At 38.0% G+C, this 13,361-nt stretch overlaps 1 protein-coding gene across 4 annotated transcripts in view; it reads left to right on the top strand.

Moving 5' to 3' along the window:
• Positions 1–13,361, top strand: part of arsk (arylsulfatase family, member K) — a 60,560-nt gene that overhangs the window by 14,537 nt on the left and 32,662 nt on the right. For 3 of the 4 annotated variants that reach the window (XR_013886682.1, XM_080189104.1, XM_080189102.1), the window contains exons 4-7: positions 1,191–1,473; positions 3,886–4,057; positions 6,973–7,197; positions 11,367–11,588. Coding sequence is in view for 3 of the 4 variants with exons in the window: in XM_080189104.1 (XP_080045230.1) it covers positions 1,191–1,473; positions 3,886–4,057; positions 6,973–7,197; positions 11,367–11,588 (902 nt within the window). In the remaining variant the exon portion in view is untranslated. The remainder of the gene's footprint in view (positions 1–1,190; positions 1,474–3,885; positions 4,058–6,972; positions 7,198–11,366; positions 11,589–13,361) is intronic. The other variant, XM_080189103.1, reaches the window with a different exon arrangement.

The following is a 13,361-nucleotide window of genomic DNA, read 5'->3' as shown; positions in this document are numbered from 1 at the left end:
GTGGTTGTTTTCCTCTTCAGTTTCTCATCCAGCAGCTAACCAAGCAGGGTGGTCAGCTGTTGAGCATAAGAGCCAATTTTGCTATAAAAACAGAGGACTTTTATGAGGAATCATTAATGAATGCTAATCTAGGATGGAGGGATGTGTGTGTAGGAGGTCCAGAATTGTCTGTGTGCGCGCGTGTGTGTATGCAACTGAGCTAGCACCCCACTAAGACAAAACAGAATTTTATGAACACAAAATGACCCCCTAAACAGTTTTGCACTCTGGCTCCAAGATTCAAAGTTCAAACGTTGTGCAGCTGGTTGAGAGATCTCCATTATGCAGTTAAACTTTATGTGGCTAAACTTTTCAAATAGAATTGAATTCAACAACGAGAAATAAGAGCATAAGAGATAGAAACCATTTGGTTCCTGCAGCTTGTTCTTCCATTCAATAAATTCAGGGCTGATCTGACTGTGGCTTTAACTTCACTTTCCTGTCTGCCCCTGTAACCCTTGATTCCCTTGTGGATCAAAAATTTAGCGTGGAATAAGATTTACGGCCTTTCTGATGATGATATGGGCTTGACCACCATCCAGTCTATTTCAGCAGATTCCATTAATCCAGCCCCACCATTCAATAAGATTTTGACTGATCTGAATCATAACTTAATCTTTGCACATCATCCTTAATTCATTTAGTATCCAGAAATTTGACCTCAGTCTTGAATGTACTCTTAAGACTGAGTGTACATCATTTATTTAGGTAATAAATTGCAAAGATTCACAAACCTTTGAGTGAAGAAATGCAAGCCATCCAAACTAGTTGAGTTATTCACTCTGAGCATACCTAGCCTTTCCAATTCACATTGATTACCGTCTTTCACTCCACCCATATTATCTCTGCTATATCCACTTGAATCAATAATTTGTCAGTATCTTGTCCTGTAGTAAATGCTGATATAAAGTATTTATTTGAAGTAATCTAGCCTTGTCTAGACCCCTAAACACAAAACACAATCTTTCTATGAGGCCCTACGCTGCTTTTTTATCACCCATTTATGCTTTGAAAACTAATCGATTTTTGGTTTACCTTTTACTTTGTAGCCAATAATTCTGCCTTGTGCAAATAACTTGGTCATACATTGTCAATAACAAATTAATAACCATTAATTCCTTAAGTTTAATGCCATTTCTCATTAACTTTAGTAACCGTGTGGAAGCCTGGACCAGAGATGTCAATTTCTTGCTCAGACAGGAAGGTAGACCGACAACAGTTCTGACTGGCAATGAATCGACTATGAGAGTCATGGACCGTGACTGGCAGAATGTAGATAAAGTTACTGAATGGATACGACACAAAGCAACCCAGCTAGGTCAACCATTTGTTCTGAGCTTGGGTCTGAATTTGCCTCATCCCTATCCAACTCCAAGTATGGGGGAAGCATGTGGAGGGTCTACATTTAAAACATCTCCCTACTGGCTTAAAAAGGTACATTGCTAGGTGGATTTATTACTTCTGATATATTAAGTTGCATTTAATTCCCACTTGTAATTAAAATTTAATACTTATGAAACTGCTAAAGTTATTGTGTTTGGTTATTTTGAAACAACATTATATACTGTGCGAAGTGGGACAATTCCCTTTTCTTCCGTACAACATCCAGGAAGCAGTTAAGGGACATGCAGTCCTATGAATTTGTTTCATTATTGAGAGCAGTGGGGTTTTAATTGGCAATCTCAACTGTGCCTGCATGGAATGTTAGAAAAGGAAATAGTTATGGCTGTTACAAATATATCTTTTACACTTAGTTTTTTGTTATTTTTAATTCCAGGTCATGAGTAAAGTTAATCCTAATTACAACTTTAATAAATAACCTTTTAATAAGTAACCTTTCTTACCACTTTGCAACACTGCAAACCAAACTGGCATTTGATCAAAAAGGAAAGACCATAAGGACAAATTTTCCTGATTTGGTAAAATTGCCTGCCCACCAATGTTTTCAGAAAGTCTGTGTATAAGTCAGGTCCTTTACTCATTAGTTTTATCAATCAATTGTTATAATATATTCACTCTCATTTGAAGTTTACGTATTCATTTAACCACATACATATCATTTTCTACCATTGAATTCTGCTTGATGCCGTCAAAACTGACTTACGAGAAATTAGTGTGAAGGTATGTTCATATACCCCCACCTTTTGATACAAAGTGGAGTACCTAGTGTATTTTAATGTGTTAGCCATGGCTCAGTTGATAGCTCAAGCACACTCATCTCTGAGTTATAAGGTTTCAATTTCAAATCTCACTTCAAGGTCTGAGCACAAAAATCAAGATTGATATCCCATGCAGTACAGAGGAAACATTACACTGTCAAAGATGTAGTCTTTCAAATGAGGTATTAAATTGAGGCTGTGTCTCTATTCTCAAGTGGATGTAAAGATCCCATGCACTATTTTGAAGAACAGCAGAGGAGTGATCTTTGGTGTCCTGGTCAATATTTATCCTTCAATCGACACTCTGGAAACAAATTATCTGGCCATTATTGCTACTGTTTGCAGAGCACAAATTAGCTGTTTCTTCCCTACATTAGAAGAATGATTACATTTCTAAAGATATTTAAATAGTTTTAAAGCACTTCGAGATGAAGGTGATGAAGAAAAGTGCTATATACATTTTTTTCCACCATTATATTGCTGTCGTCTGTTTCAAACCTAGACGACTTCATAATTTGCTCTTTCCCCTGTACAATAAACTCTTTCCCATCAAAATACTGTATGTGTTAAAGTCACCCAATCTCTCAGACTTAATTCAATAATTAAAGATTGTAAAACCAAATCTTTCACACATTTAGCTCTTCCAATGCTCAAAGAATTCTAGGTTTCAAGCTTCAAATAAAAAAAAAGCTTTTATAATATCCCAGAATTTTGCTGAACAGACTAGCTTGGGACAAGTGCTCTTGAGTTTAACTTTTATTTTTCCCTCATCCTTCAGTGCAATTATTTTTATGCTGCAAATTACTGGGAGTGCAAATGGATAATGATGTGGTAAGGTCAGTGCCTATTTGCAACCTTAATGCATGACAGGACCAGTAATTTGTCTCCATAATACATGAAATTTAAGGATAGTGAAGGAAACAAAGCAAATGAGGGATTAGGAAGTAAGGTGGTCTAGTCAAATTGGATACAAAAAAAGAAATAACAATGAAGAAAAATTGGATTGGGGACAATTAAAAGAGTAAGGAAATATAAGAGAATATTTTTTAAAGGGAACAAAAAAATGTACCACCATATTAATTCTTCCCTTTCTGGGTTTCCAATGCTGAGTGACATTACAGGACCAGAAATCACTCCATTAAACAAGGTCCTTGTATGAAATTAACAGGCTGACATTCTCTGACAAGTTTAATTCATCTGCAGCATAAATCCAGCAATTTTCTTGAAATGCACGGCGAGGTTGATGGCAAGTTTCTATTTTATGAAGGTAACAATAGAACTGTGTAAATCGTGAAGCAGCAGTGGTGAGGCATAATTCATGGTATATCTCTTGCTTGCCACAAATTACTCAGTTTATTATGCATTTAAAAATAGTGGCACCATGAGCTTTTCCTATTCTTGCTATTTTTTCTTGCAAATGGTTTGTTTGTAAGTCCTTTTACTCTGTCAATAGCTACCATAGGAATTTATCATTATTTAAATTAGAGCAGTTACCACCACATTTAAAGATTTTACAGTAGCAGTTAATATTTTTAAATTTGTTGTTGAAGTTTGTCTTTTTATCTGTAATGATACACAATTGAACTTTACAACAATTTTGCTATTATTAATAAAGTAATTTAACTATAGCAGTCATTCTTAATTTCATCCACTTCAGAGTGTAGAATTTAATCTTTTTTAATTATAGGTGAAATATCATTCAATCAAAATTCCAAAATGGCTTCCTTTCTCTGAAATGCACCCTGTAGACTTTTATTCCTCTTACACCAAGAACTGTGCTGGTAATTTCACAAAGCAAGAAATCCTGGATATCAGAGCATTTTACTATGCAATGTGTGCCGAGACAGATTTGATGCTTGGTAAGTGATTGATAGACTACTTCTAAAATATTGCAAATAAAAGTGTGAAGTTTAGCAGTAGATGGTGGTGACTCAATCATGTGTTAATTACCCTGCTTAGCCTGCAGGTTCATACCATAATGAATGAGATATGAATGTCACGCCAAAGTTAATTAGATCTAAACTTCATTTTTTTAATGTCACTGTATTACCACCGTGGTATTAATTTCTCTTTATTTCACCTCCCCACCTGCTCACTGCTCCATCCTCCACCTTATTCACCTTCACAGTCCCATTCCTGGGGCAAACAATATTAATCTAGATTTGAATCTGTCATTTTGAAACCTTGGAAAGTGCTATTGAAAGAACCTTGGACAGTTACTGCAGTGCACCTTGTAGATGGTGCGCATTCTGCTACTGCGCAACAGTGATGGAGGAAGTGAATGTTTAACATGGTGGATGGGGTGCTGGTCAAGCAAGTTGCTTTTTTCCAGATGGTGTTGAGCTTCAAGTGTTTTGGAGATGCCCTCATCAAAGCAAATAGAAAATATTTCATTACGCTTTGTAGATGATGAAAACAGTGGTAAGGATAAAATCCACCTTAGACTTTCAATGCATGAAACAATAATTCGACTGTAATTAATTCACCATCATTACTGCCAAGGAAACAAAATGTCATGAGTGTGATCTCAGTAATTATAGCATCTGTGCTTCAACTCAACATACCAGTGTTACAGATTGGACCTGAAGTAAACATCTTGTGCTGACTTTATGCCTCTAAGCACAATACCTGTTACCGTAGCAATTGTGAATATACTTGTATTGACCTTGATTGAACATTGTACAATTTCAGTACTGATCAGGACTATTGAAACTAAATTAAAGCAACAAGAAATTAAATGTTCATTTCCAAATGCCTCACAGTAGAGATGCAACATTGCCTTTAAATGTAACTGTAAACACTTTCTCAACTAAAAATGTAGTTTCAATTTCAGCATAAACTTTCAGTTTGACATGATTACCTTTCATTGTGAAAATCTCAACTTAATAACTAAATACGCATTTTGGTGAAATATAATAATCTTTTGCAATATGATCTTGGCTGTATCATCCAGAGCAATCCATGTGTATCTAGTCAGTTTCTAACCACCATAGATGTTATTGTACTAATTACTCACTGAATAAATCAAACTATTTCTGGTAGATAATACAAACCATAACATTATATACTAAAACAATATGTTGCATGATGATTTGCATTGCCAGGTGAAAGAAAGCATCAAGGAATGCTTAAGGTGGAAAGAGGAAATTCACTAAAGGTTGGAACAAGTAGAGAAGGCAGAATGTAAATTGAAACAGATGGTGATTGACATATAAGACATTGTGTGGGAGAGGATGTAGTTCTCACTGTTCTGTGGCGAGGTTGATGAGACTTCCAATTGGGGAAGTAAATCTTTGTAGAGATTAAAATATGAGTAAGGGAGGAGTTTAGATGGCTTGTGTTTTTGGAAGGAAAGATTAGTTTGGAAAGGAAAGCTTGATATTGGATAAAAGGCTGAGCTCGAGATGCTGAGGTTCCACACTTGGGTTTCTCAATCGGAGAAAAGTGATTGATGGAAGCCAGAAGCCCCAAAGTACTGACAGAAGGTATAGAGGGATATCCTTGGCCTTACTGACTCTGCAAATGCGTTGATTTTATTTTTGATTTTCTTATGGTCAAAATGGACATCCACCATCAATGTCACCAAATGAAAAACACACGGTTTGTACTTGGGGAACATTTAATTGGTAGTCAAGCTGTATGTATGAAATTTATCACTAGTTCAAATAGCTTGTTCTCTTTGATTACTGAGCCATTCAGGAAACCATTAATGTGAAGCCGAGTTTGTAATAAATTATACAAATAGGAGGCAGTGGTGTTATGGTGATATCATTGGATTTATAATCCACAGACCCAGACAATGCTGTAGGGACTTGAGTTCAAATCCCGCCATGGCAGATGGTAAAATTTTATGTTAGTGAATAAATCTCAGATTAAAAGCTGGCGTCAGTAATGATGACCATTAGGGTGGCACAGTGGTCAGCACTACTGCCTCACAGCGCCAGGGACTCGGGTTCAATTCTGGCCTGGGTGACTGTCTGTGTGGAGTTTGAATGTTTTCCCCTTGTCTGTGTGGATTTCCTCCAGGTGCTCCGGTTTCCTCTACACTCAAGTTGTGCAGGTTCAGTGGATTGGCCATGTTAAATTGCCCCTTAGTGTCCCAAAATGTGTAGCTCAGGGAGATTAGCGGAGTAAATATTGGTGTTATGGGGAACAGGTCTGGGTAGAATTTCCCCTTAGGAAAATTACGTGGAGTTATAAGCATTGGGCCTAGGTGAGATTGTTATCCATGCAGACTTGGTGGCCAAATGGCCTCTTTCTGCACTGTAGGAATTCTATGACTACAAAATCATTGTCAATTGTTGTAAAAACCCACCTGGTTTATTAATTCCTTTTAGGGAAGGAAATTCTGTCATACTTCCCTGGTCTGGCCTATATATGACATTAGACCCGTAGAAATGACCTAGCAAGCCACTCAGTTGAATCTGGAGAGAAGAAAAAAGGGTAAAACCATATAGGCCACACAGCACCTAGGCAGCAGTAATGACAACTTCAAACCCAGTTTGAGTGATTCTGCCAAAGCTTCCTTAATATCATTGATTGGCTTGTGTCCAGTAACTTGTTCATTGATGCTCAGTTTGGGTTCCACCAGCACTACTTGACCTGGTCCAAACATGGATAAAGGATTGAATTCAAGAGATGAGGTGAGACTGACTGCCCTTGACATCAAGACGGCGTTTGGCCACTGTGGCATTGAGGAATCCTGGCAAAACAGAAGTCGGTGGAGAGTTTTCACCAATTTTCAATGTTAAAATTGAATAATTGTTTTACACAGGTGAGATTTTAACAGCCTTGCATCACACTGGGTTCCAAAACAATACTTACGTCATCTTTATTTCTGATCACGGTGAGCTGGCAATGGAACATCGTCAGTTCTATAAAATGAGTATGTTTGAGGGAAGTTCTCATGTTCCTTTACTGATGGTTGGACCACGTATCTCAGGAGGACAACAGATTTCGGATTTGGTATCTCTTGTGGATATTTACCCAACTCTACTCGGTGAGTGATACATATATGTCTGAGATTAAAAAGAATGAAATAATACTTGTAAATTATATGTATAAAATAACATTTTCTGTTCAGCATTTAGATGTAGATTATCTACATATACTTCAGTTCTGAAATCTACATTTTAGTTTAAAATTGAATCGAGAGATGAAAGTTTGCATGAAGGAAACTCAAATGGATGTGGGTAGTCTCAAATGAGCTCCATTGCTGGCACCACCCATAATTTGGAAATCTGGTAGTATATAGGAATCTATTCATATCAGAGAAACAATAATAAATTTTGCTATTAATGAGATTTTTGTGCTTTTGTTTTCCATGCACACTTATTGAAAGTCAGCTAGTTTAAAATGCCCTCATGAAGGGACATTTTATTCATTTCAAACATACTGGTTTGTGTATACTGTCACGGAACTAGGGTTTGAAGAACTGGGACCAATTTTCTGAAACAGACATGGAGTTGGTAGAATGGCTCTGCTGTCTGCCTGAAGCCAGCAACTCGGCAACAACTCCCTCCCTAAAATCCCTAGGCCCAATCTCCAAAAAGGTACCTCAAATTTTGTGCCTGAATTGCGTCTTTAGGTTTCCATGTAGTTTTATGTTTCTTTTTTAACCAATACTCATGAAGGAATGTTATGTATGCCCACAGCTTAAGGTACAAAGCAGGAGTAAATATTTGTCTAACACATCATAATTATTAAAGTTGTCAGCTTTTTTGGGGGCCAGTGTCTATTTTAAAGGTATTAACTATCTCTTTGCTGTTTTTCAAGTTTGGCATATTCACCTGAGCAATTCTTCCACTAAATTCCCTTAGAAATACACCTGAAAAACTCAATTTTTGAGTAGATTAGGAGTTTGCAGTGCCTGATATTGACATTGTGTGACAATATTTTAAATTCCCCAACAATGACATCCCTCTCATGAAGCTAATGATTCTGCCCATGCTGAAAAATTAGTGTCATTTTTAGAATTTTGTGCTGTTTAGTTAAAGTGAAGTTGCCATTTGAGATGATGAAATTTTCTTGATTAGCTGTGTTTGTTTATGAGCAGCAGAATGCAGTTGTTTGTTCAACAGTGAAGTGATTTAATAGAAAGCAAAATTTATGCACTATTAAAATATGTTTATTTAATTTGTGACAGACTGGTAACCAATTTATTGTCACTGAGCAGAAACTATTGCCATAATCTCCTAAATGATATGGATAGTTTGGTGGAGTGGGCGGTAAAGTGGCAGATGGATTTTAACATAAGTGAGGTCATGCATTTATGGAGATCGAATAGTTATAGGAAGTACACAGTACATGGGAATATACTAAGAGGGGTCAATGAAGTGAGACATCCTGGTGTACAAATAAACAGGTCCCTAAAGGCAGAAGTTCAGGTAGACAAGGTCGTAAAGAAGGCATATGAAATGCTCTCCTATATCAGCAGAGGAATAAAATATAAAAGTCAAGAATTGTATATTGGAATTGTGTAAAATAGTAGTGAGGACATAACTGGAGTTTTGTGTGTGGTTCTGATCAGCACATTACAGGAAGGATGTAATTGCTGTGGAGAGAGTGTAGAGGAGGTTTACAAGAATATTATCAAGGGCTAAAAAAAGTGTAGCAACGAGAAGAGATCGGATAGGTTGTGGCTGTTTTCCTGAGAACAAAGAAGTCAGAGGGCTGATTTGATTGAGGTGTACAAGCTTATGAGAGGATGAGACAGAGTAGATAGGAAAAAATTATTTCCCTTGGCAGAGAATTCTAAAACCAGAGGACATAGATGCAAGATAAGTGGCAGAAGGTATAGAGGGGACATAGAACATTACAGCGCAGTACAGGCCCTTCAGCCCTCGATGTTGCGCTGACCAGTGGAACCAATCTAATGACCCTCTAACCTAAACTATTCCAATGTTATCCATATGCCTATCCACTGACCATTTGATCACCCTTAAAGTTGGCGAGTCCACAACTGCTGCAGGCAGGACATTCCACGGCCTTACTACCCTCTGAGTAAAGAACGTACCTCTGATATCCGTCCTATAATTACCATCCCTTAATTTACAGCTATGCCCCCGCGTGTTAGCCATCACCATCCGAGGAAAAAGGCTCTCACTATCCATCCGCAGAGGGTAGTGGATGTCTGGAATTTGCTGCCTGAGTTGGTGGTGGAGATAGAGACCCTAAACTCTTCTTTGAAAAAGTACCTGGATCTGCACCTTAAGTGCTGTAAGATATATGGCTATGGGCTGGGTGCCGGAACATGGGTTTAGAAAGGGCATGTGGGTATCCTCGGGCTGGCATGATCAAGATGGGCCAAATGGCCTCCTTCTGTGCTGTAACTTTTCTAGGGTTCTATGGTTGTCCCTTAGAAGACAGTGGAAGACATAAATAACATGCTAAAAATTGATGACAGGAAGGCTATGGCAGATGAGAAGCTAGAAACTATCATTATCACAAAAGAGGTATTGTTGGGCAAGCTAATGGGGCTAAACTTAGACAAGTCTCCTGGTCCAGATGGAATGCATCCCAGGGTACTAAAAGAGATGGTGGAAGAAAAGGCAAATGCACTAGTGGTAATTTACCAAAATTCGCTGGACTCTGGTTCCCCCAGATTGGAAAACAGCTAATATGACGCCTTTGTTTAAAAAAGGAGGTAGACAAAAGGCAGGTAACTATAGGCTGGTTAGCTTAACTTCTGTAGTAGGGAAAATGCTTGAATTTATCATCAACGAAGAAATAGCAGGATATCTGGATATAAATTGTCTCATTGGTAAGACGCAGCATGGGTTCATGAAGGGCAGGTCATGTTTGACTAATTGGTGAATTCTTTGAGAACATGTGCAGTGGACAATGGGGAACCTGTGGATATGGTATATCTGGATTTCCAGAAGGCATTTGACGATAAGTGCTGCACCAAAGACTGCTACATAAGATAAAGGTGCACAGTGTTACAGGTAATTTATTAGCCTGGATACAAGATTGATTAACTAACAGAAAGCAAGGGGGTAAATGGGTGCTTTTCTGGTTGGGAATCAGTGACTAGTGCTGTGCCTCAGGGATAAGTGTTGGGACCACAATTGTTTACGATTTACATAGATGATTTGGAGTTGAGCACCAAGTATAGTGTCAAAATTCGCAGATGACACTAAAATGGGTGGAAGAGGATGCTGAAAGTCTGAAAAGGGATATAGACAATCTAAATGAGTGGGTGAGGGTCTGGCAGATGGAATACAATGTTGGTAAATGTGAGGTCATTCATTTTGGTAGGAGTAACAGCAAAATGGACTATTATTTAAATGGTAAAAAAATTGCAGCATGCAGAGGGACCTGGGTGTCCTTGTGCAGGAATCTCAAGGAGTTGGTTTGCAGGTGCAACAGGTAATTAAGAAGGCAAGTGGAATTTTGTCCTTCATTGCTAGAGGGATGGAGTTTAAAAACAGCAAGATTATGTTGTAGCTGTATAAGGTGCTGGTGAGGCCACACCTTGAGTACTGTGGACAGTTTTGGTCTCCTTAGTTGAGAAAGAATATACTGACACTGGAAGGGGTGCAGAGGAGATTCACTGGTTGATTCAGGAGTTGAGGGTTGGCTTATAAAAAGAGACTGAGTAGACTGGGGCTATACTCACTGGAATTCAGAAGAATGAGGGGAGATCTTATGGAAACGTATAAGATTATGAAGGGAATAGATAAGATAGAAACAGGGAAATTGTTTCCACTGGCAGGTGAAACTAGAACTAGGGGGCATAGCCTCAAAATAAGGGGAAACAGATTTAGGACTTGAGTTGAGGAGGAATTTCTTCACACAAAGGGTTGTGAATCTGGAATTCCCTGCTTAATGAAACAGTTGAGGCTCCCTCATTGAATGTTTTTAAGGCAAGGATGGATAGATAAATTTTTGAATAGTAAGGGAATTAAGGGTCATGGTGAGCGGGCAGATAACTGGAGCTGAGTCCGCAGAAAGATCAGCCATGATCTTATTGAATGGTGGAGCAGGCTCAAGGGGTCAGATGACCTACTCCTGCTCCTAATTGTTATGTTCTTGCGTTCTTATCTCAATGTTAAATGACTTTCTATTAACTGATAATCAAAATACACACAGTTCTTTATGTGCAGAATTATAAGCCATTACGATCACTTTCAAACTCATTTAGCAACAATTGCCTTTCTCATTTAGATATTGCTGGAATCCCCATCCCTGAAAATTTAAGTGGTCATTCTTTGTTCCCATTATTGAGAGGATTTGTAGAGAAAACTTCCACAAAAAATTCACGACCTGACTGGATTTTCAGTGAGTTTCATGGCTGCAATGTAAATGCCTCTACCTATATGATTAGAACTGGCCAATGGAAGTATATAGCCTATGCAGATGGAATTACTGTACCTTCCCAGCTGTTTGGTAAGTTTGGTTAAAATAACTAATTTTAAACTTTCTTTTAATGTGTAGCAAAATTTGATGATCTGAACTATAAGTCCATCTATAAGTTTCATGCTTTCAAAATGAGTATTTACAATTTCTTCTTAGTACTGTACATTACTAATTTAATATTGCATATTTCGAGTTTCTGAATGTTTGAGCGCTCAGATTTGTTACCTTGCACATCATAGTACCCAATGTGCTAATGTGTCACATTTTGCAAGATATTATGAAAGTTCCAGATTTTCAGTTGAAAGAGAATTAACTGCCTGAACATTACTTATCTTTTGATAGTTTATGTTGGGTGTAGCATACTGATATCTCTTTGAACCACACAATTATTATGATGCAGAAGGAAGCCATTTGGCCCATTGTGTCCATACTGACTCTCCAAGTGAACATTTCACTTCGTCCTATTCACTCATCTTCTCTCTATAATCTTGCACATCTTTTCAGATGGTCATCTCATTCTCTTTTGAATGCTTCAGTTGAATCTGCTTCTACCATACACTTAGAGCATCCCGGACCTCTCCCACTTGCTACATAAGAGATTTTTCTTGTATCATATTTGCTTCTTTTATTAATTATTTTACTTTAAACCTGTGCCTGCTCGGTCCTTTCATAAGTGGGCAAAATTTCTCCCCATCGCCTGTGGCCAGATACCTCATGGTTTTGAATACCTCAATCAAATCTCCCCTTAGCCGCTTTTCCTGTAAGGACAACAATCCTAACTTCTCCATCTTGTCTTTATGATTGAAATTCCTCATTCCAATCTCTTGAATCTTATCTGCACTCTCCGGTGCCTTCACGTCTTTCCTAAAGTGTGGTGCTCAAAACAGGACACAAAATACTATATATGCTCAACATAACCTCATGCTTTTGAACTCTATGCCCCTATTACTAAAGATAGGATACTGTATGCTTTATTAATAGCATTCTCGATCTGCCCTGTCACTTAAAATGACTTGCGTACATATGCACTGAGGTCCCTCTGCTCTTGCATTCTCTTTAGATTTGTAGCCTTTATTTTCATATTTAACAATGTTTATACTGAGAATTTTCAACTTTACATTCAGTACGATACACAACAAACTCTCAGGATTCATCATAGTACAGAATGATGATCATTTTGCATACATACATGAAGAAGACCAGCAAAGATCAATATAACTAATTTGAGCAACCTGGCATCATAATTACTGCCACTGCGGTCAGTGCTTCCTTTTTTTATGGATATAGAAAGGATAACGGAAGAGTAGTGTTGAGAATCAAGATAACAGGTTAAGGCCGTTTAAACATGGCACATTGTTGCACACCCTTTGACGGAGCAACAAAATAGAAAGAAAGTCTCTCAGGACAAGGCACACTGAAAGGCACCATTGAGACAGGAGATATCCTTAAATGCAGCTCTCTCTCTACATAAAGGAGACACCCATACCAAAAAAAACTCCTCCCAAACAAGTAACCAGGTCGTTCTCAACTCTGCTGACCCAGTCAAGTAACCTCAGAAAACTAGTCCAAAAATATTCAAAGATTTTTCAATCATGCTCGGCTGTGCACCACCATACATCTCCCCCACACTTTCACCAATCAAAAACACCAACAGCAAGGAAAAGAAGTCCAGTCCACTCCAGGATATTTAATCTGCCTGCACCATCATAGGATAAGCACAGGATTTCTTAGGCCAACAAAAAGCAAAACAAACACATGGCACCAGTGTAATGCGGGGAGCTTCCCTCAAATAAAATGAGTCCC

This window comes from Carcharhinus amblyrhynchos, chromosome 5, assembly GCF_965287045.1.
Source record: "Carcharhinus amblyrhynchos chromosome 5, sCarAmb.v2.hapA, whole genome shotgun sequence".
In the NCBI taxonomy this organism is placed as follows: Eukaryota; Metazoa; Chordata; class Chondrichthyes; order Carcharhiniformes; family Carcharhinidae; genus Carcharhinus; species Carcharhinus amblyrhynchos.
This window is presented reverse-complemented; position numbering and strand designations above follow the sequence as displayed.